The sequence below is a fragment of the Xyrauchen texanus genome, chromosome 21 (genome assembly GCF_025860055.1).
Source record: "Xyrauchen texanus isolate HMW12.3.18 chromosome 21, RBS_HiC_50CHRs, whole genome shotgun sequence".
Taxonomy (NCBI): domain Eukaryota; kingdom Metazoa; phylum Chordata; class Actinopteri; order Cypriniformes; family Catostomidae; genus Xyrauchen; species Xyrauchen texanus.
The window spans coordinates 31,924,249-31,949,308 of NC_068296.1; the positions used below are offsets into that span (position 1 = coordinate 31,924,249).

Sequence of the window (25,060 nt, forward strand, 5' to 3'; positions counted from 1 at the left end):
ATTGGAGTGAGATGGCGGCATGTATTGTAAATTTTAATATCAAGAAGATTGGTGCATTCACCTGAATGGTGTTCATAACCCCATTAGCTAGCACTGCCATCTTCCCTGCAACAGTCTTCACACCTTGCTTGAACTGAGCAATGTCTGGACCAGAGGGAAGCACACTGTCGAATCCTGATGAGCCTTTAGAGACAACACACAGAAGAAGAGTGTCAGAGAGAAAGTTTCTTCCTTTCATATAAAGTAGGGTCCAATTTTCTGAAAGCAGATTGCAAATCAAGATTTTTATTTCCATTAAAAGATTTCAATTTTGAAACAAAAGGTATGATGTAAGAGATATTAAAGATTCTGCACAATTTATATTTGTGACATTGATCAAGTTAACATCAAAAAGGTCATATTATAATTTTTTGCTTCCATTAACACTTTAAGCTCAGATTGGCTTTGCGGTTAATTATCAAAATATGAATAACTAGTCTTGACCAACACAAAATAGGTATCGTTTTAAAGTTTAGAAGCTGCTCTTTACAATGCTGTAACTGTACAACTGTACATATTATTGTAATTTGTTAAAACATCTAACGGATCAAATTGCCACCTGTCATATGTTGTTGGAAAGCTCTCAAGGAGTAGAATACAACCAGCCTATTTGTTAAATAAATAAAAGATCACATATCATTACTTAGAGTCTGCGCTTATCTTTCAAACGAGCCCACACACAAAATAATCGGACGCATCCATCATTAAATAATCTACACAATGTGCAAACAGCACATAATGTGCTAACTGGATAAAAACACATGAGCTTTCCTGGACTTCATCGGAAATTATGTAGTACGTTGTCCAGTGTCATGGAATGCTAAACCAATCATATTAGGATTCAGATCACAGCAACCAGAGGAGGAAGCAATCCAAATATGGGCAGAGAGTATTGTTCACGCTAATTAAATATGGCCACAAGGAGATAGCACCAAGTACATGATACAGACTCAATTGATGGCTGAACGAGAACTGAATGAGATCTCGTTACTCTTGCCTGCATCCTCTGGAAAGAGCATACCTTTGGTCCGTTGTATTTGCATGTGTAATTAGTTCTTATGTACTATTATTACATTTTATTTGTTTGAAGAGGCTTTTGGACAGATTATATTTTATTTTTAACAAAATATATATTTTTTAATGCTCTAACTTTTGATTGCTTTGTCATATCAACACCAATTTTACTCCGTTACAGGTGACATGATTGGGAACAAAAGCAGTTTTTCGGAGCTACCTTATTTACACCCTGAGATATAGTCAAATAAGAACAGTTTTTTTTTTGTTTGTTTTTTTGCTCAAGTTTGAGTTTTTTTCAGCACTTCTTAGGCTGAGTAAAGACTCAGAATTGATCATAATCTATACCGTACATTTTTACAAGTACAAGTTTTCTTTAAAATGATACTTAACGATTGACCCTCTTTGTTTTTTTGTAGAGATTCAAGCCATTAATTTTGGGCATGCCACGGAAACAGGAGATATTAAAGATATTTAAAAATAACTTCAGATATTAAACAGTGAAAAGCACAAAATATGCTCTTTAAGGCATTCTCAAATCATGCTGAAAAACATGGATCATTAGGTTTCACATACACTTGTGGAGTGCATGGCAGCTTGAGTTAATGCTGTTTCAAAAACTGCAAAAGGTAAGTTGACTGTAATATGTAACAAATGAATATTATTCAAATAAAGTACAGAAGTACATCTTTCCTGTTGGCGCCCCTTCCAACATCCCATCTTGGTAACTCGTGTATCATCTCGAATTCAGAGTTTCCCCACTTGTAAATACGACTTCGCTTGTATGTTCACGTGCTCTAAACTCGTAAGTACGATATTTCCGACTCCACTTGAAGGGCACATACATTTTTGCAAAATAACTTTCAATGGAAGGTTTAGACTTTTGGACCTCACTGCATTGTTAAAGAAAGCAGAACATTTACCTGAGGAGCGGACACTTCCATCACCGAACAAGTCAGCAGAGCTGATGGAGGTACTGCCAGACATTCCCTCAAGACGAGTCTTTGCCTCATACTGGAAGGAAAGAAATATATAACCATCTCAGATAGGACTGAGGACACCCAAGTTTCACCATATGTGTCCAGTTTGTCACAAACTGATGCCAACAGCACTAATCATGATCACAGAACTCTCTAGATCTGTTCCAAAACCTAGAGAGCTGACCTGGTGTCTACAGTCTTCATAGGCAGCATCATATCTTAAACAGAACCTCACAAGTGACTGCTGTGAACCGTTGGTCTTCATTATTTGATTTAATTTGGAATATGGAATTGGACTTGGAACAGAGCTAGTGTATGCGGTTGTAGTGAGGGATATATATGGTGGACTCATTGTACCTCTGGGTTGCTCTCACGACCGAAGAACATGTCAGAGGAGATCGCTTTAGCATTGGCAAACTTCTGTTGCGCTTCACTAGACTCCACGCCTGCCACAGACACCTCGGTCTTCCGCCGGCTGGGCAACCTAAGAAATGTAATCATCAGTCAGTCAGTCATAAAAAACAAAATCATTCACTATTTCAATAAAGACTTAACATTCAGAGAAAGAAAACGGCAAACCTTTCACCAATTGGCTGGATGCTTGAGATGGTGACCTCACTCTCTTTAGGCTCCTCCTTCTCCAGAGCCCAGGAGGAGAAAGATGATGCTCCATCATTGTCCCACCGTGACCCAAAACTGTCTCCTGATGTGAAAGGGTTGTCCTTGTACCTGAAATGACAAGGAATTATACAAATTACCACTATGCGAATATGGCATATTGATTTTCCTTAGTGCATTTGCCTTGTGTGGGCAATGCTGAATCATCCTGAACTTTCCCCATCTGGATCTCTCAGTTACAACCAAGGTCAGTGAGGGGCGCTGTGGCATGTCGTCGAAGTGTTGGATGAGAGAAGACATGATGTAATACTTACAATATTGATTCTTACTGAAATTTTACTCTATTGGTATTCGGTTCTTGTTGGAGTCACGCATAAGATAAGTAACCATTTTTATGGTGGAAAGGAAATGCAAAGCGGTACGAGAAACTCTGAAGCTTCTCAGACTGGTGTGCGTTAAAGGGGTCAAGAAATGGAGAAATTAAATCTGACTTGATATTTAGACATATAGACAGTAACTGTACTATAAAAACATACTGTAAATTTCAGAACTAAAAACTTCCTCAACAGTCTAAAAAGAGCATTTATGGTTGCCACCCTGCTGACTCTGTTCGTGACATCACTAAACATTGCTCATTTGTATTTACACATCCCACAACATGTGTCATCGCACCCTTGGCCACGCCCACTGGCACGTAGTTCAAGTCAAGAAAGCAGGCCTTGTGTGGCTAACTATTCCTAGAGGTGGGCGATATGGCCAAAATCTTATATCACGATTAGAGTAATTTTCTATCATGCTAACCATATACATCACAATATATTATTATTATTATTATTATTATAATAAACTGTGCTCAAGAAACGTAAGATCTCCTCAAAGCAATGCAACAAAGAAAATAAAACATAAGTTAAAAATAATATCCAATGAAAATAAACAATTCTTTAAGAAAATAAATATCACTTCTCACAAAATAAATAAATAAACGATCAAATTAATGCAGTGTTCATCTTTTGGCTTTCATAATATTCTTTTCATTTTGAGGAGGTAAAACAGATCTATACGATATAGCAAAATCTCTATCAGTTGACACTTTATATCGTCGCCACGATGTACATCATATCACCCAGCCCTACATAACACCAATAGTGACCCATCTGGACTATTATTTATTATTTTGTATATAAACATGAACTGCACAGATTCTTTAAAAGCGGTAAGATACATGGCTACGGTCAAAGGATGATGTGTCAAGTTACAACTCTGAAAGGTAGAAGCAATTCTCTTTCATTCAGCTGCTGCATCTTGTTGTTTTGAGTCATGGCACATTCTTTCGCCCATCTGTGCTATTTAGATTCCTCCGTAGGAGGGAATCTATTGTAATTGATGGTTTTATTATTATTATTAGATTCCTCCGTAAGGAGGGAATCTATTGTATTTGTCGGTTTTATTATTATTATTAGATTCCTCCGTAAGGAGGGAATCTATTGTATTTGTCGGTTTTATTATTATTATTAGATTCCTCCGTAAGGAGGGAATCTATTGTATTTGTCGGTTTTATTATTATTATTAGATTCCTCCGTAGGAGGGAATCTATTGTAATTGATGGTTTTATTATTATTATTATTATTATTATTATTATTATTATTATTATTATTCTTCTTCTCCTTGAGCCCCAATAGCTCAAAAAGTCACTGGTCAAAAATTTTCTAAATTGGCACATTGATACTCCATGCCAACGGGTACCCCCAAACCAAGAATGGCCCACATTCGCCCATAGGTGGCGCTACAGGCCACGCCCAAAAAAACAAAATTCAAAGTGATACAATTTCCACGCCATTTGTCCAAATCTTCTGAAATTTGGTGTACATGCCTCATTCCTCATGGGGAACAAAAAGCCTCAAGAACCCATAACTTCCGCCATGATGGATTTTCCCGTACGTTGAAAATTTGCGAAAACCTACAAAACTCTTCTTCTCCTGAACCGTAGCTCCAATTGACTTGAAATTTGGTACACATGTGTAGAATGGACATCCTTGAAAACGTTACTTAGGAAAAATGAATACGATACAAAATGGCTGAAAGGGGCGTGTTTATGTAAATGTCCAAATTTTAACAATATATACGTGTCAATAAATCAAATGTAATTTTGACTGATGGTTTTTCAAACCTAACATGCTTAAAGATGACATCACTCTGAAGTACTGTGCAAAGAATGGCCATGCCAAAATTCCCATTTTCTGGTCAAAAATGTTCTAATTTGGTAAATTAATAGTACAGGCCAACAGGAATCCACAAACCAAGAATGACCGACATACGCCACTAGGGGCACTACAGGACAAGCCAAAATTCCCATTTTCTGGTCAAAAATGTTCTAATTCGGTACAAGAATAGTACAGGCCAACAGGAATCCACAAACCAAGAATGACCGACATTCGCCACTAGGGAGCACTACAGGACAAGCCAAAATTCCCATTTTCTGGTCAAAAATTTTCTAATTTGGTACTTTGATACTACAGGCCAACAGGAACCCACATACCAAGTGTGGCCCACATTCAGCCCTTAGGGGCGCTACAGGCTACTCCAAAATTTCGTTTTCTGGTCAAAAACGTTCTAAATTGGTACATTGATACTGCAGGTCAACAGGAACCCTCAAACCAAGAATGGCCAACATTCAGCCCCTAGGGAGCACTACAGGCCATGCCGAAATTCCCATTTTCTGGTCAAAAATGTTCTAATTTGGTACATTAATAGTACAGGCCAAAAGGAATCCACAAACCAAGAATGACCGACATTCACCACTAGGTGGCGCTAGAGGCCAAGCCGAAATTCCCATTTTCTGGTCAAAAAGTTATAATTTGGTACATTGATACTACAGGCCAACAGGAACCCACAAACCAAGTATGGCCCACATTCGCCATTAGGGGGCGCTACAGGCCACTCCCAAAATTTCGTTTTCTGGTCAAAAATTTTCTAATATGGTACATTGATACTACTGGCCAACAGGAACCCACAAACAAAGAATGGCCAACATTCAGCCCCTAGGGGGCACTAGAGGCCACGCCGAAATTCCCATTTTATGGTCAAAAATGTTCTAATTTGGTACATTGATACTACAGGTCAACAGGAACCCTCAAACCAAGAATGGCCAACATTCACCCCTAGGGGCGCTACAGGTAATTCCCAAAAGTCCCATTTTCTGGTCAAATATTTTCTAATTATGTACATTGATACTACAGGCCAACAGGAACCCACAAACCAAGAATGACCCACATTTGCCCATAGGAGGCGCTACAGGCCACGCCCCAAAAAATATTTTCAAAGTGATACCATTTCCACGCCATTTAACCAATTCTTTTGAATCTTGGTGTACATGCCTCATTTCTCATTGGGAACAAAAACGCCTCAAGGATCCATAAGGTATGATGGATTTTCCTGTAGACTGAAAATGTTTCGTTTAGGATTCAGACAGAAATACATGTTTTTTGGATTCATCCATTGAGAGGGTTTAACCCCAACCCTCTACTGATCAATTTGAAATGATTTGCCATTTTGAGGAGGAATCCGCATTGCTGCTTGCAGCTATATTTATTATTATTATTATTATTATTATTATTATTATTATTATTATTCTCCTTGAGTCCCAATAGCTCAAAAAGTCACTGGTCAAAAATTTTCTAAATTGGCACATTGATACTCCATGCCAACGGGTACCCCCAAACCAAGAATGGTCAACATTCGCCCATAGGTGGCGCTACAGGCCACGCCCAAAAAACAAAAATTCAAAGTGATATAATTTCCACCCCATTTGTCCAAATCTTCTGAAACTTTGTAAACATGCCTCATTTCTCATGGGGAACAAAAAAGCCTCAAGGACCCATACTTCTGCCATTATGGATTTTCCTGTACAGTGAAAATTTTGGAAAACCTACAAAACTCTTCTTCTCCTGAACCTCAGCTCCAATTGACTTGGAATTTGGCACACGTGTGTAGTATGTATGTCTTTCCAAACGTTACTTAGCAAAAATGAATACAATACAAAATGGCTGAAATGGACGTGTTTATGTAAATGTACACACAAAAGATGATCAAAAATTTTTAAAATCCCATTGATTTACAATGGCTGAGCAAAAGTGCTCCCTCTACTGGACAAATATGGTCCACATGTAAAATCCCATTCACTTACATTGGCTGAGCAAAGAGGCTCCCTCTACTGGAGTAACTCTGTCTACCACATGCAGCTCTTCTGTAGCAATCTCTCTAATGAAGCATTTCGGTCTCCTAGTGGGTGGAGCTCCAGACTTAGACTACAGAAGACATTTTGCGTCTGCATGGAGGTATGTCAAATCAATTGTGTGTCTTAATGCTTTCCAGTTTGAACATTCAAGCGATTTTACACTATTCAACTCAACAAAGGCAAAACAACTCAAATAAATGTTTTCGAGCAGTTTGTGTGACACAGCGAGCGAGCCGCGTCGCGTCTAACGTTCGCACGCCGATGAGAGTTCGCTTTCCCTTCTTGCGTTTCAACGGACAATTTCATACACCAAAATACATGATATATTGGGGTGTCTGCTATATCTCAAGTGAACAAACAGTTGATAAAGAAATCGGGTATCAATATATTGAATTATGAATTATTGAAGGGGTCTAGTGATGCCGCTGTGATGTCCTGTTAGATTTTTCTCTATCGAGACAGCGTTAACGTATCAAAACTTCCGAGTATGATGTTGTTTAATTGTCTCTGACAACACGCAATCCTCGAGGCGAGATCATTTTTGCTCGCATCTTCACGAAGGTTTGTTGGTTGTGTACAATGGTTGCCTGCTTGAACATTCAAGCGATTTTACACTATTCAACTCAACAAAGGCAAAACAACTCAAATAAATGTTTTCGAGCAGTTTGTGTGACACAGCGAGCGAGCCGCGTCGCGACTAACGCTCGCACGCCGATGAGAGTTCGCTTTCACAGCTTCATGCGTTTGAACGGACAATTTCATACACCAAAATACATGATATATTGGGGTGTCTGTTATGTATCAAGTGAACAAACAGTTGATAAAGAAATTGGGTATCAATATATTTAATTATGAATTATTGTGAACAACACGGATGCCGCTGTGGTGTCCTGTTAAGATTTTTCTCTCGAAACAGCGTTAACAGCTTAAACAAAATACTGCGTTATTTTTGCACATACAGATACATTTAATACATCGTCACAAACTATGAAAGTTGTACTTTTATTTGTTGTAAAATAAAGAAAATAAACCGTGTGCTCTTTGTCTAAGCGAATATCTTTCTGAAACACGTCACAAAAACTTACACAAACATGAAACATATGTCTAAAGAAAGTAGGGATGGGCTGATCAATCCTAACGTATCAAAACTTCCGAGAATGATGTTGTTTAATTGTCTCTGACAACACGCAAACCGCGAGGCGAGATCATTTTTGCTCGCATCATCATGAAGGTTTGTCGGTTGTATACAATGTTTGCCTGTTTGAACATTCAAGCGATTTTACACTATTCAACTCAACAAATGTCAAAACAACTCAAATACATGTTTGCGAGCTGTTTGTGTGACACAGCGAGCCGCGTCGCGTCTAACTCACGCACTCCGATGTCTTTCGCTGCTGCTTGCGTCTGAACGGACAATTTCATACAACAGAGTGTCAAAATACATGATATATTGAGGAGTCTGTTATGTCTCAAGTGAACAAACAGTTGAGAAAGAAATCTGGAATAATTATATTTTATTCTGGCATTATTCCAGATGACGTCCTGCTATATTTTTCTCTCGAAACAGCGGAAACAACTTAAACAAAATACTGCGTCATTTTTGCCCATACAGAAACATGCAAGACATCATTACGAACTATGAAATGTGTACTTTTATTTGTGTACACTTACAATAACAACAAAACCTTGTGCTTTTGTAAAATAAATAAACAGGGTGCTCAGTCTCTGTCTTCGCGATTATTTTTCTGAAACACGTCACAAAATTCAAGTGAACAAAATCAACCATTCACGCAGTCTGTATTTTATCATCTCACAATGAATACAAATGCAACAAGCATGGCACAAAACGAAAATAATGATACTTCTCAGTTCTCAAAAGATTAAACTGAACTGTGCCTTAAGTATCGTATCATGCGATAAAAGCCTCTTAAAGAGACAGTAACAATTTAGCCTTCGTCCTGAACATAGACATTCCCAAGTAATTGAGAAGTACAAATGGTATTATTTTAAGTTTTTTTATTTCTCTCTTACCTTGTAAAATGCCACGTTTTTGAATGGCATGTAAACACAATCACTCCATTTTTTTCACTGGATCTGTTGCTATTTTAATGATTTAAAAATCAAAGCACTGACCATTTAAAGTGTGAGCTTGTAGGCTACATTTTGAAATAGTTATAAACAGTCACAGCTATACAGTGTTATTATGTGCCTAGATAGTCTTTCAAATAAAATTGCTTGTGATATGCTTATGTAAATCACACAAAAAAAACAGAAAAAAATCTTAAGAGAGAAGTGAAAGTGAAAGTAGAGATTTTCAAAGTGATTTTTCATTCAAAGTGATACAATTTCCACGCCATTTGTCTAAATCTTCTGAAACTTGGTGTACATGCCTCATTCCTCATGGGGAACAAAAAGCCTTAAGGACCCATAACTTTCACCATGATGGATTTTCCCGTACGTTGAAAATTTGCGAAAACCTAAAAATACTCTTCTTCTCCTGAACCGTAGCTCCAATTGACTTGAAATTTGGTACACATTTGTAGAATGGACATCCTTGAAAACATTACTTAGGAAAAATGAATGTGATACAAAATGTCTGAAAGGGGCGTGTTTATGTAAATGTCCAAATTTTAACAATATATACCTGTCAATAAATCAAATGTAATTTTGACTGATGGTTTTTCAAACCTAACATGCTTCAAGATGACATCACTCTGAAGTACTGCGCAAAGAATGGCCGACATTCGCCCCTAGGGGCGCTACAGGCCATGTCGAAATTCCCATTTTCTGGTCTAAAATGTTCTAATTTGGTACAATGGTACTACAGGCCAACAGGAACCCACAAACCAAGAATGGCCGACATTCGCCACTAGGGGGCGCTAAAGGCCACGCCAAAATTCCCGTTTTCTGGTCAAATTTTTTTTAATTTGGTACATTGATACTACAGGCAGACAGGAACCCACAAACCAAGAATGGACAACATTCACCCCTAGGGGGCGCTACAGGCCATGCCAAAATTCCCATTTTCTGGTCAAAAATGTTCTAATTTGGTACACTGATACTACATGCCAACAGGAACCCACAAACCACGAATGGCCAACATTCGCCATTAGGGGGCGCTACAGGTAATTCCAAAATTCCCATTTTCTGGTCAAATATTTTCTAATTTGGTGTATTGAGTCTACAGGCCGACAGGAACCCACAAACCAAGAAAGGCCCACATTCGCCCCTAGGGGCGCTACAGGCCACTCCAAAATTCCCATTTTCTGGTCAAATATTTTCTAATTTGGTGTATTGAGTCTACAGGCCGACAGGAACCCACAAACCAAGAAAGGCCCACATTCGCCCCTAGGGGGCGCTACAGGCCACGCCCCAAATTTTTTTTTTTCAAAATGATATAATATCCACCCCATTTGTCCAATTCTTCTGAAACTTGGTGTACATGCCGCATTTCTCATTGGGAACAAAAAAGCCTCAAGGATCCATAAGGTCCGGTATGGATTTTCCTGTACATTGAAAATGTTTTGTTTAGGAATCAGACGAAGACATGTTTTTTTGAATTACTTAATTGGGAGGGTTTATCCCCAACCATCTACTGATCAATTTTAAATGATTTGCCATTTTGAGGAGGAATCCGCATTGCTGCTTTGCAGCTATATTTATTATTATTATTATTATTATTATTATTATTCTTCTCCTTGAGCCCCAATAGCTCAAAAAGTCACTGGTCAAAAATTTTCTAAATTGGCACATTGATACTCCATGCCAACGGGTACCCCCAAACCAAGAATGGCCCACATTCGCCCATAGGTGGCGCTACAGGCCACGCCCAAAAAACAAAATTCAAAGTGATACAATTTCCACGCCATTTGTCCAAATCTTCTGAAATTTGGTGTACATGCCTCATTCCTCATGGGGAACAAAAAGCCTCAAGAACCCATAACTTCCGCCATGATGGATTTTCCCGTACGTTGAAAATTTGCGAAAACCTACAAAACTCTTCTTCTCCTGAACCGTAGCTCCAATTGACTTGAAATTTGGTACACATGTGTAGAATGGACATCCTTGAAAACGTTACTTAGGAAAAATGAATACGATACAAAATGGCTGAAAGGGGCGTGTTTATGTAAATGTCCAAATTTTAACAATATATACGTGTCAATAAATCAAATGTAATTTTGACTGATGGTTTTTCAAACCTAACATGCTTAAAGATGACATCACTCTGAAGTACTGTGCAAAGAATGGCCATGCCAAAATTCCCATTTTCTGGTCAAAAATGTTCTAATTTGGTAAATTAATAGTACAGGCCAACAGGAATCCACAAACCAAGAATGACCGACATACGCCACTAGGGGGCACTACAGGACAAGCCAAAATTCCCATTTTCTGGTCAAAAATGTTCTAATTCGGTACAAGAATAGTACAGGCCAACAGGAATCCACAAACCAAGAATGACCGACATTCGCCACTAGGGGGCACTACAGGACAAGCCAAAATTCCCATTTTCTGGTCAAAAATTTTCTAATTTGGTACTTTGATACTACAGGCCAACAGGAACCCACATACCAAGTGTGGCCCACATTCGCCCTTAGGGGGCGCTACAGGCTACTCCAAAATTTCGTTTTCTGGTCAAAAACGTTCTAATTTGGTACATTGATACTGCAGGTCAACAGGAACCCTCAAACCAAGAATGGCCAACATTCGCCCCTAGGGGGCACTACAGGCCATGCCGAAATTCCCATTTTCTGGTCAAAAATGTTCTAATTTGGTACATTAATAGTACAGGCCAAAAGGAATCCACAAACCAAGAATGACCGACATTCACCACTAGGTGGCGCTAGAGGCCAAGCCGAAATTCCCATTTTCTGGTCAAAAAGTTATAATTTGGTACATTGATACTACAGGCCAACAGGAACCCACAAACCAAGTATGGCCCACATTCGCCATTAGGGGGCGCTACAGGCCACTCCCAAAATTTCGTTTTCTGGTCAAAAATTTTCTAATATGGTACATTGATACTACTGGCCAACAGGAACCCACAAACAAAGAATGGCCAACATTCGCCCCTAGGGGGCACTAGAGGCCACGCCGAAATTCCCATTTTATGGTCAAAAATGTTCTAATTTGGTACATTGATACTACAGGTCAACAGGAACCCTCAAACCAAGAATGGCCAACATTCACCCCTAGGGGGCGCTACAGGTAATTCCCAAAAGTCCCATTTTCTGGTCAAATATTTTCTAATTATGTACATTGATACTACAGGCCAACAGGAACCCACAAACCAAGAATGACCCACATTTGCCCATAGGAGGCGCTACAGGCCACGCCCCAAAAAATATTTTCAAAGTGATACCATTTCCACGCCATTTAACCAATTCTTTTGAATCTTGGTGTACATGCCTCATTTCTCATTGGGAACAAAAACGCCTCAAGGATCCATAAGGTATGATGGATTTTCCTGTAGACTGAAAATGTTTCGTTTAGGATTCAGACAGAAATACATGTTTTTTGGATTCATCCATTGAGAGGGTTTAACCCCAACCCTCTACTGATCAATTTGAAATGATTTGCCATTTTGAGGAGGAATCCGCATTGCTGCTTGCAGCTATATTTATTATTATTATTATTATTATTATTATTATTATTATTATTATTATTCTTCTTCTCCTTGAGCCCCAATAGCTCAAAAAGTCACTGGTCAAAAATTTTCTAAATTGGCACATTGATACTCCATGCCAACGGGTACCCCCAAACCAAGAATGGCCCACATTCGCCCATAGGTGGCGCTACAGGCCACGCCCAAAAAAACAAAATTCAAAGTGATACAATTTCCACGCCATTTGTCCAAATCTTCTGAAATTTGGTGTACATGCCTCATTCCTCATGGGGAACAAAAAAGCCTCAAGAACCCATAACTTCCGCCATGATGGATTTTCCCGTACGTTGAAAATTTGCGAAAACCTACAAAACTCTTCTTCTCCTGAACCGTAGCTCCAATTGACTTGAAATTTGGTACACATGTGTAGAATGGACATCCTTGAAAACGTTACTTAGGAAAAATGAATACGATACAAAATGGCTGAAAGGGGCGTGTTTATGTAAATGTCCAAATTTTAACAATATATACGTGTCAATAAATCAAATGTAATTTTGACTGATGGTTTTTCAAACCTAACATGCTTCAAGATGACATCACTCTGAAGTACTGTGCAAAGAATGGCCATGCCAAAATTCCCATTTTCTGGTCAAAATGTTCTAATTGGTAAATTAATAGTACAGGCCAACAGGAATCCACAAACCAAGAATGACCGACATGCCACTAGGGGCACTACAGGACAAGCCAAAATTCCCATTTTCTGGTCAAAAATGTTCTAATTTGGTACAATGAATAGTACAGGCCAACAGGAATCCACAAACCAAGAATGACCGACATTCGCCACTAGGGGGCACTACAGGACAAGCCAAAATTCCCATTTTCTGGTCAAAAATTTTCTAATTTGGTACTTTGATACTACAGGCCAACAGGAACCCACATACCAAGTGTGGCCCACATTCGCCCTTAGGGGCGCTACAGGCTACTCCAAAATTTCGTTTTCTGGTCAAAAACGTTCTAATTTGGTACATTGATACTGCAGGTCAACAGGAACCCTCAAACCAAGAATGGCCAACATTCGCCCCTAGGGGGCACTACAGGCCATGCCGAAATTCCCATTTTCTGGTCAAAAATGTTCTAATTTGGTACATTAATAGTACAGGCCAAAAGGAATCCACAAACCAAGAATGACCGACATTCACCACTAGGTGGCGCTAGAGGCCAAGCCGAAATTCCCATTTTCTGGTCAAAAAAGTTATAATTTGGTACATTGATACTACAGGCCAACAGGAACCCACAAACCAAGAATGGCCAACATTCGCCATTAGGGGGCGCTACAGGTAATTCCCAAAAGTCCCATTTTCTGGTCAAACATTTTCTAATTTGGTACATTGATTCTACAGGCCAAAAGGAACCCACAAACCAAGAATGGCCCACATTCGCCCCTAGGGGGCGCTACAGGCCACTCCAAAATTCCCATTTTCTGGTCAAATATTTTCTAATTTTGTACATTGATACTACAGGCCAACAGGAACCCACAAACCAAGAATGGCCCACATTTGCCCATAGGTGGTGCTACAGGCCACGCCCCAAAAAAATATTTTCAAAGTGATACCATTTCCACGCCATTTGTCCAATTCTTCTGAAACTTGGTGTACATGCCTCATTTCTCATTGGGAACAAAAAGCCTCAAGGATCCATAAGGTCCGGTATGGATTTTCCTGTACATTGAAAATGTTTCGTTTAGGATTCAGACAGAAGTACATGTTTTTTGAATTCATTAATTGGGAGGGTTTATCCCCAACCATCTACTGATCAATTTTAAATGATTTGCCATTTTGAGGAGGAATCCGCATTGCTGCTTGCAGCTATATTTATTATTATTATTATTATTATTCTTCTCCTTGAGCCCCAATAGCTCAAAAAGTCACTGGTCAAAAATTTTCTAAATTGGCACATTGATACTCCATGCCAACGGGTACCCCCAAACCAAGAATGGTCAACATTCGCCCATAGGTGGCGCTACAGGCCACGCCCAAAAAACAAAAATTCAAAGTGATATAATTTCCACCCCATTTGTCCAAATCTTCTGAAACTTTGTAAACATGCCTCATTTCTCATGGGGAACAAAAAAGCCTCAAGGACCCATACTTCTGCCATTATGGATTTTCCTGTACAGTGAAAATTTTGGAAAACCTACAAAACTCTTCTTCTCCTGAACCTCAGCTCCAATTGACTTGGAATTTGGCACACGTGTGTAGTATGTATGTCTTTCCAAACGTTACTTAGCAAAAATGAATACAATACAAAATGGCTGAAATGGACGTGTTTATGTAAATGTACACACAAAAGATGATCAAAAATTTTTAAAATCCCATTGATTTACAATGGCTGAGCAAAAGTGCTCCCTCTACTGGACAAATATGGTCCACATGTAAAATCCCATTCACTTACATTGGCTGAGCAAAGAGGCTCCCTCTACTGGAGTAACTCTGTCTACCACATGCAGCTCTTCTGTAGCAATCTCTCTAATGAAGCATTTCGGTCTCCTAGTGGGTGGAGCTCCAGACTTAGACTACAGAAGACATTTTGCGTCTGCATGGAGGTATGTCAAATCAATTGTGTGTCTTAATGCTTTCCAGTTTGAACATTCAAGCGATTTTACACTATTCAACTCAACAAAGGCAAAACAACTCAAATAAATGTTTTCGAGCAGTTTGTGTGACACAGCGAGCGAGCCGCGTCGCGTCTAACGTTCGCACGCCGATGAGAGTTCGCTTTCCCTTCTTGCGTTTCAACGGACAATTTCATACACCAAAATACATGATATATTGGGGTGTCTGCTATATCTCAAGTGAACAAACAGTTGATAAAGAAATCGGGTATCAATATATTGAATTATGAATTATTGAAGGGGTCTAGTGATGCCGCTGTGATGTCCTGTTAGATTTTTCTCTATCGAGACAGCGTTAACGTATCAAAACTTCCGAGTATGATGTTGTTTAATTGTCTCTGACAACACGCAATCCTCGAGGCGAGATCATTTTTGCTCGCATCTTCACGAAGGTTTGTTGGTTGTGTACAATGGTTGCCTGCTTGAACATTCAAGCGATTTTACACTATTCAACTCAACAAAGGCAAAACAACTCAAATAAATGTTTTCGAGCAGTTTGTGTGACACAGCGAGCGAGCCGCGTCGCGACTAACGCTCGCACGCCGATGAGAGTTCGCTTTCACAGCTTCATGCGTTTGAACGGACAATTTCATACACCAAAATACATGATATATTGGGGTGTCTGTTATGTATCAAGTGAACAAACAGTTGATAAAGAAATTGGGTATCAATATATTTAATTATGAATTATTGTGAACAACACGGATGCCGCTGTGGTGTCCTGTTAAGATTTTTCTCTCGAAACAGCGTTAACAGCTTAAACAAAATACTGCGTTATTTTTGCACATACAGATACATTTAATACATCGTCACAAACTATGAAAGTTGTACTTTTATTTGTTGTAAAATAAAGAAAATAAACCGTGTGCTCTTTGTCTAAGCGAATATCTTTCTGAAACACGTCACAAAAACTTACACAAACATGAAACATATGTCTAAAGAAAGTAGGGATGGGCTGATCAATCCTAACGTATCAAAACTTCCGAGAATGATGTTGTTTAATTGTCTCTGACAACACGCAAACCGCGAGGCGAGATCATTTTTGCTCGCATCATCATGAAGGTTTGTCGGTTGTATACAATGTTTGCCTGTTTGAACATTCAAGCGATTTTACACTATTCAACTCAACAAATGTCAAAACAACTCAAATACATGTTTGCGAGCTGTTTGTGTGACACAGCGAGCCGCGTCGCGTCTAACTCACGCACTCCGATGTCTTTCGCTGCTGCTTGCGTCTGAACGGACAATTTCATACAACAGAGTGTCAAAATACATGATATATTGAGGAGTCTGTTATGTCTCAAGTGAACAAACAGTTGAGAAAGAAATCTGGAATAATTATATTTTATTCTGGCATTATTCCAGATGACGTCCTGCTATATTTTTCTCTCGAAACAGCGGAAACAACTTAAACAAAATACTGCGTCATTTTTGCCCATACAGAAACATGCAAGACATCATTACGAACTATGAAATGTTGTACTTTTATTTGTGTACACTTACAATAACAACAAAACCTTGTGCTTTTGTAAAATAAATAAACAGGGTGCTCAGTCTCTGTCTTCGCGATTATTTTTCTGAAACACGTCACAAAATTCAAGTGAACAAAATCAACCATTCACGCAGTCTGTATTTTATCATCTCACAATGAATACAAATGCAACAAGCATGGCACAAAACGAAAATAATGATACTTCTCAGTTCTCAAAAGATTAAACTGAACTGTGCCTTAAGTATCGTATCATGCGATAAAAGCCTCTTAAAGAGACAGTAACAATTTAGCCTTCGTCCTGAACATAGACATTCCCAAGTAATTGAGAAGTACAAATGGTATTATTTTAAGTTTTTTTATTTCTCTCTTACCTTGTAAAATGCCACGTTTTTGAATGGCATGTAAACACAATCACTCCATTTTTTTCACTGGATCTGTTGCTATTTTAATGATTTAAAAATCAAAGCACTGACCATTTAAAGTGTGAGCTTGTAGGCTACATTTTGAAATAGTTATAAACAGTCACAGCTATACAGTGTTATTATGTGCCTAGATAGTCTTTCAAATAAAATTGCTTGTGATATGCTTATGTAAATCACACAAAAAAAACAGAAAAAAAATCTTAAGAGAGAAGTGAAAGTGAAAGTAGAGATTTTCAAAGTGATTTTTCATTCAAAGTGATACAATTTCCACGCCATTTGTCTAAATCTTCTGAAACTTGGTGTACATGCCTCATTCCTCATGGGGAACAAAAAAGCCTTAAGGACCCATAACTTTCACCATGATGGATTTTCCCGTACGTTGAAAATTTGCGAAAACCTAAAAATACTCTTCTTCTCCTGAACCGTAGCTCCAATTGACTTGAAATTTGGTACACATTTGTAGAATGGACATCCTTGAAAACATTACTTAGGAAAAATGAATGTGATACAAAATGTCTGAAAGGGGCGTGTTTATGTAAATGTCCAAATTTTAACAATATATACCTGTCAATAAATCAAATGTAATTTTGACTGATGGTTTTTCAAACCTAACATGCTTCAAGATGACATCACTCTGAAGTACTGCGCAAAGAATGGCCGACATTCGCCCCTAGGGGCGCTACAGGCCATGTCGAAATTCCCATTTTCTGGTCTAAAATGTTCTAATTTGGTACAATGGTACTACAGGCCAACAGGAACCCACAAACCAAGAATGGCCGACATTCGCCACTAGGGGGCGCTAAAGGCCACGCCAAAATTCCCGTTTTCTGGTCAAATTTTTTTTTAATTTGGTACATTGATACTACAGGCAGACAGGAACCCACAAACCAAGAATGGACAACATTCACCCCTAGGGGGCGCTACAGGCCATGCCAAAATTCCCATTTTCTGGTCAAAAATGTTCTAATTTGGTACACTGATACTACATGCCAACAGGAACCCACAAACCACGAATGGCCAACATTCGCCATTAGGGGCGCTACAGGTAATTCCAAAAATCCCATTTTCTGGTCAAACATTTTCTAATTTGGTGTATTGATTCTACAGGCCGACAGGAACCCACAAACCAAGAAAGGCCCACATTCGCCCCTAGGGGGCGCTACAGGCCACTCCAAAATTCCCATTTTCTGGTCAAATATTTTCTAATTTTGTACATTTATACTACAGGCCAACAGGAACCCACAAACCAAGAATGACCAACATTTGCCCATAGGTGGCGCTACAGGCCACGCCCCAAATTTTTTTTTCAAAATGATATAATATCCACCCCATTTGTCCAATTCTTCTGAAACTTGGTGTACATGCCGCATTTCTCATTGGGAACAAAAAAGCCTCAAGGATCCATAAGGTCCGGTATGGATTTTCCTGTACATTGAAAATGTTTTGTTTAGGAATCAGACGAAGACATGTTTTTTTGAATTCCTTAATTGGGAGGGTTTATCCCCAACCATCTACTGATCAATTTTAAATGATTTGCCATTTTGAGGAGGAATCCGCATTGCTGCTTGCAGCTATATTTATTATTATTATTATTATTATTATTATTATTATTATTCTTCTTCTCCTTGAGCCCCAATAGCTCAAAAAGTCACTGGTCAAAAATTTTCTAAATTGGCACATTGATACTCCATGCCAACGGGTACCCCCAAACCAAGAATGGTCAACATTCGCCCATAGGTGGCGCTACAGGCCACGCCCAAAAAACAAAAATTCAAAGTGATATAATTTCCACCCCATTTGTCCAAATCTTCTGAAACTTTGTAAACATGCCTCATTTCTCATGGGGAACAAAAAAGCCTCAAGGACCCATACTTCTGCCATTATGGATTTTCCTGTACAGTGAAAATTTTGGAAAACCTACAAAACTCTTCTTCTCCTGAACCTCAGCTCCAATTGACTTGGAATTTGGCACACGTGTGTAGTATGTATGTCTTTCCAAACGTTACTTAGCAAAAATGAATACAATACAAAATGGCTGAAATGGACGTGTTTATGTAAATGTACACACAAAAGATGATCAAAAATGTTTAAAATCCCATTGATTTACAATGGCTGAGCAAAAGTGCTCCCTCTACTGGACAAATATGGTCCACATGTAAAATCCCATTCACTTACATTGGCTGAGCAAAGAGGCTCCCTCTACTGGAGTAACTCTGTCTACCACATGCAGCTCTTCTGTAGCAATCTCTCTAATGAAGCATTTCGGTCTCCTAGTGGGTGGAGCTCCAGACTTAGACTACAGAAGACATTTTGCGTCTGCATGGAGGTATGTCAAATCAATTGTGTGTCTTAATGCTTTCCAGTTTGAACATTCAAGCGATTTTACACTATTCAACTCAACAAAGGCAAAACAACTCAAATAAATGTTTTCGAGCAGTTTGTGTGACACAGCGAGCGAGCCGCGTCGCGTCTAACGTTCGCACGCCGATGAGAGTTCGCTTTCCCTTCTTGCGTTTCAACGGACAATTTCATACACCAAAATACATGATATATTGGGGTGTCTGCTATATCTCAAGTGAACAAACAGTTGATAAAGAAATCGGGTATCAATATATTGAATTATGAATTATTGAAGGGGTCTAGTGATGCCGCTGTGATGTCCTGTTAGATTTTTCTCTATCGAGACAGCGTTAACGTATCAAAACTTCCGAGTATGATGTTGTTTAATTGTCTCTGACAACACGCAATCCTCGAGGCGAGATCATTTTTGCTCGCATCTTCACGAAGGTTTGTTGGTTGTGTACAATGGTTGCCTGCTTGAACATTCAAGCGATTTTACACTATTCAACTCAACAAAGGCAAAACAACTCAAATAAATGTTTTCGAGCAGTTTGTGTGACACAGCGAGCGAGCCGCGTCGCGACTAACGCTCGCACGCCGATGAGAGTTCGCTTTCACAGCTTCATGCGTTTGAACGGACAATTTCATACACCAAAATACATGATATATTGGGGTGTCTGTTATGTATCAAGTGAACAAACAGTTGATAAAGAAATTGGGTATCAATATATTTAATTATGAATTATTGTGAACAACACGGATGCCGCTGTGGTGTCCTGTTAAGATTTTTCTCTCGAAACAGCGTTAACAGCTTAAACAAAATACTGCGTTATTTTTGCACATACAGATACATTTAATACATCGTCACAAACTATGAAAGTTGTACTTTTATTTGTTGTAAAATAAAGAAAATAAACCGTGTGCTCTTTGTCTAAGCGAATATCTTTCTGAAACACGTCACAAAAACTTACACAAACATGAAACATATGTCTAAAGAAAGTAGGGATGGGCTGATCAATCCTAACGTATCAAAACTTCCGAGAATGATGTTGTTTAATTGTCTCTGACAACACGCAAACCGCGAGGCGAGATCATTTTTGCTCGCATCATCATGAAGGTTTGTCGGTTGTATACAATGTTTGCCTGTTTGAACATTCAAGCGATTTTACACTATTCAACTCAACAAATGTCAAAACAACTCAAATACATGTTTGCGAGCTGTTTGTGTGACACAGCGAGCCGCGTCGCGTCTAACTCACGCACTCCGATGTCTTTCGCTGCTGCTTGCGTCTGAACGGACAATTTCATACAACAGAGTGTCAAAATACATGATATATTGAGGAGTCTGTTATGTCTCAAGTGAACAAACAGTTGAGAAAGAAATCTGGAATAATTATATTTTATTCTGGCATTATTCCAGATGACGTCCTGCTATATTTTTCTCTCGAAACAGCGGAAACAACTTAAACAAAATACTGCGTCATTTTTGCCCATACAGAAACATGCAAGACATCATTACGAACTATGAAATGTGTACTTTTATTTGTGTACACTTACAATAACAACAAAACCTTGTGCTTTTGTAAAATAAATAAACAGGGTGCTCAGTCTCTGTCTTCGCGATTATTTTTCTGAAACACGTCACAAAATTCAAGTGAACAAAATCAACCATTCACGCAGTCTGTATTTTATCATCTCACAATGAATACAAATGCAACAAGCATGGCACAAAACGAAAATAATGATACTTCTCAGTTCTCAAAAGATTAAACTGAACTGTGCCTTAAGTATCGTATCATGCGATAAAAGCCTCTTAAAGAGACAGTAACAATTTAGCCTTCGTCCTGAACATAGACATTCCCAAGTAATTGAGAAGTACAAATGGTATTATTTTAAGTTTTTTTATTTCTCTCTTACCTTGTAAAATGCCACGTTTTTGAATGGCATGTAAACACAATCACTCCATTTTTTTCACTGGATCTGTTGCTATTTTAATGATTTAAAAATCAAAGCACTGACCATTTAAAGTGTGAGCTTGTAGGCTACATTTTGAAATAGTTATAAACAGTCACAGCTATACAGTGTTATTATGTGCCTAGATAGTCTTTCAAATAAAATTGCTTGTGATATGCTTATGTAAATCACACAAAAAAAACAGAAAAAAAATCTTAAGAGAGAAGTGAAAGTGAAAGTAGAGATTTTCAAAGTGATTTTTCATTCAAAGTGATACAATTTCCACGCCATTTGTCTAAATCTTCTGAAACTTGGTGTACATGCCTCATTCCTCATGGGGAACAAAAAGCCTTAAGGACCCATAACTTTCACCATGATGGATTTTCCCGTACGTTGAAAATTTGCGAAAACCTAAAAATACTCTTCTTCTCCTGAACCGTAGCTCCAATTGACTTGAAATTTGGTACACATTTGTAGAATGGACATCCTTGAAAACATTACTTAGGAAAAATGAATGTGATACAAAATGTCTGAAAGGGGCGTGTTTATGTAAATGTCCAAATTTTAACAATATATACCTGTCAATAAATCAAATGTAATTTTGACTGATGGTTTTTCAAACCTAACATGCTTCAAGATGACATCACTCTGAAGTACTGCGCAAAGAATGGCCGACATTCGCCCCTAGGGGGCGCTACAGGCCATGTCGAAATTCCCATTTTCTGGTCTAAAATGTTCTAATTTGGTACAATGGTACTACAGGCCAACAGGAACCCACAAACCAAGAATGGCCGACATTCGCCACTAGGGGGCGCTAAAGGCCACGCCAAAATTCCCGTTTTCTGGTCAAATTTTTTTTAATTTGGTACATTGATACTACAGGCAGACAGGAACCCACAAACCAAGAATGGACAACATTCACCCCTAGGGGGCGCTACAGGCCATGCCAAAATTCCCATTTTCTGGTCAAAAATGTTCTAATTTGGTACACTGATACTACATGCCAACAGGAACCCACAAACCACGAATGGCCAACATTCGCCATTAGGGGGCGCTACAGGTAATTCCAAAAATCCCATTTTCTGGTCAAACATTTTCTAATTTGGTGTATTGATTCTACAGGCCGACAGGAACCCACAAACCAAGAAAGGCCCACATTCGCCCCTAGGGGGCGCTACAGGCCACTCCAAAATTCCCATTTTCTGGTCAAATATTTTCTAATTTTGTACATTTATACTACAGGCCAACAGGAACCCACAAACCAAGAATGACCAACATTTGCCCATAGGTGGCGCTACAGGCCACGCCCCAAATTTTTTTTTCAAAATGATATAATATCCACCCCATTTGTCCAATTCTTCTGAAACTTGGTGTACATGCCGCATTTCTCATTGGGAACAAAAAAGCCTCAAGGATCCATAAGGTCCGGTATGGATTTTCCTGTACATTGAAAATGTTTTGTTTAGGAATCAGACGAAGACATGTTTTTTTGAATTCCTTAATTGGGAGGGTTTATCCCCAACCATCTACTGATCAATTTTAAATGATTTGCCATTTTGAGGAGGAATCCGCATTGCTGCTTGCAGCTATATTTATTATTATTATTATTATTATTATTATTCTTCTTCTCCTTGAGCCCCAATAGCTCAAAAAGTCACTGGTCAAAAATTTTCTAAATTGGCACATTGATACTCCATGCCAACGGGTACCCCCAAACCAAGAATGGCCCACATTCGCCCATAGGTGGCGCTACAGGCCACGCCCAAAAAAACAAAATTCAAAGTGATACAATTTCCACGCCATTTGTCCAAATCTTCTGAAATTTGGTGTACATGCCTCATTCCTCATGGGGAACAAAAAAGCCTCAAGAACCCATAACTTCCGCCATGATGGATTTTCCCGTACGTTGAAAATTTGCGAAAACCTACAAAACTCTTCTTCTCCTGAACCGTAGCTCCAATTGACTTGAAATTTGGTACACATGTGTAGAATGGACATCCTTGAAAACGTTACTTAGGAAAAATGAATACGATACAAAATGGCTGAAAGGGGCGTGTTTATGTAAATGTCCAAATTTTAACAATATATACGTGTCAATAAATCAAATGTAATTTTGACTGATGGTTTTTCAAACCTAACATGCTTAAAGATGACATCACTCTGAAGTACTGTGCAAAGAATGGCCATGCCAAAATTCCCATTTTCTGGTCAAAAATGTTCTAATTTGGTAAATTAATAGTACAGGCCAACAGGAATCCACAAACCAAGAATGACCGACATACGCCACTAGGGGGCACTACAGGACAAGCCAAAATTCCCATTTTCTGGTCAAAAATGTTCTAATTCGGTACAAGAATAGTACAGGCCAACAGGAACCCACATACCAAGTGTGGCCCACATTCGCCCTTAGGGGGCGCTACAGGCTACTCCAAAATTTCGTTTTCTGGTCAAAAACGTTCTAATTTGGTACATTGATACTGCAGGTCAACAGGAACCCTCAAACCAAGAATGGCCAACATTCGCCCCTAGGGGGCACTACAGGCCATGCCGAAATTCCCATTTTCTGGTCAAAAATGTTCTAATTTGGTACATTAATAGTACAGGCCAAAAGGAATCCACAAACCAAGAATGACCGACATTCACCACTAGGGGGCGCTACAGGCCATGCCGAAATTCCCATATTCTGGTCAAAAATGTTCTAATTTGGTACACTGATACTACAGGCCAACAGGAACCCACAAACCAAGAATGGCCAACATTCGCCGCTAGGGGGCGCTACAGGTAATTCCCAAAAGTCCCATTTTCTGGTCAAATATTTTCTAATTTAGTACATTGATACTACAGGCCAACAGGAACCCACAAACCAAGAATGGCCCACAGGTGGCGCTACAGGCCACGCCCCAAAAAATTTTTTCAAAGTGATACCATTTCCACGCCATTTGTCCAATTCTTCTGAAACTTGGTGTACATGCCTCATTTCTCATTGGGAACAAAAAAGCCTCAAGGATCCATAAGGTCCGGTATGGATTTTCCTGTACATTGAAAATGTTTCGTTTAGGATTCAGACAAAGACATGTTTTTTTGAATTCCTTAATTTGGAGGGTTAATCCCCAACCATCTACTGATCAATTTTAAATGATTTGCCATTTTGAGGAGGAATCCGCATTGCTGCTTGCAGCTATATTTTTAATTGTTGATGTATGCAAACATGGATTAGATGGATTTCTTTGATCATTTCGGTGCGTTTCTGGCAATTTGTGCCTCATTACGTGTGTGCGTCATTTCACTGTGCTTTGAACTATGAGTGCACATTTTTTTGGCTCATTTCAGCGTGAATTGCTTATGAATCAGTCACAATACGATTCAAGCTTTGCAAAGGATCTGTTACTGAAGGATTGGGCAGTTAAAAACACTTGGGCCCATTAAACAATTTAAGTAAATCTAGTCATGACTGTTTGATGTTTATGGTGCCGAGTGTAAAATGTTGTGCTTCAGATGAACGGTTTAATACATTCAGATGGAATGTGTTGGATGTGCGTTGTGTAAACCCTGAAATGTAGTTTTATAATGTTAAGGCTTATTCATTTTCTTCCAATTAAATTAGCCGAATTTGGGTGGCTGCATGATGTTAGCCAATCATAACATTGGGTGTTTACATTGAAGTTAAGGAAGTGCTTAGGCCAAAAACAAGCGTT

General features: G+C 38.9%; 1 protein-coding gene across 2 annotated transcripts in view; it reads right to left on the reverse strand.

Annotated features, from left to right (window-relative positions):
* The window catches only part of LOC127661367 (ADP-ribosylation factor GTPase-activating protein 2-like), a 45,043-nt gene that overhangs the window by 2,764 nt on the left and 17,219 nt on the right, over positions 1-25,060 (reverse strand). For both annotated transcript variants that reach the window (XM_052152018.1, XM_052152017.1), the window contains 4 exons: positions 2,613-2,762; positions 2,391-2,517; positions 1,977-2,067; positions 62-183 (listed from right to left, as the gene is read on the reverse strand). In XM_052152018.1, the coding sequence (XP_052007978.1) occupies positions 62-183; positions 1,977-2,067; positions 2,391-2,517; positions 2,613-2,762 (490 nt within the window). The remainder of the gene's footprint in view (positions 1-61; positions 184-1,976; positions 2,068-2,390; positions 2,518-2,612; positions 2,763-25,060) is intronic.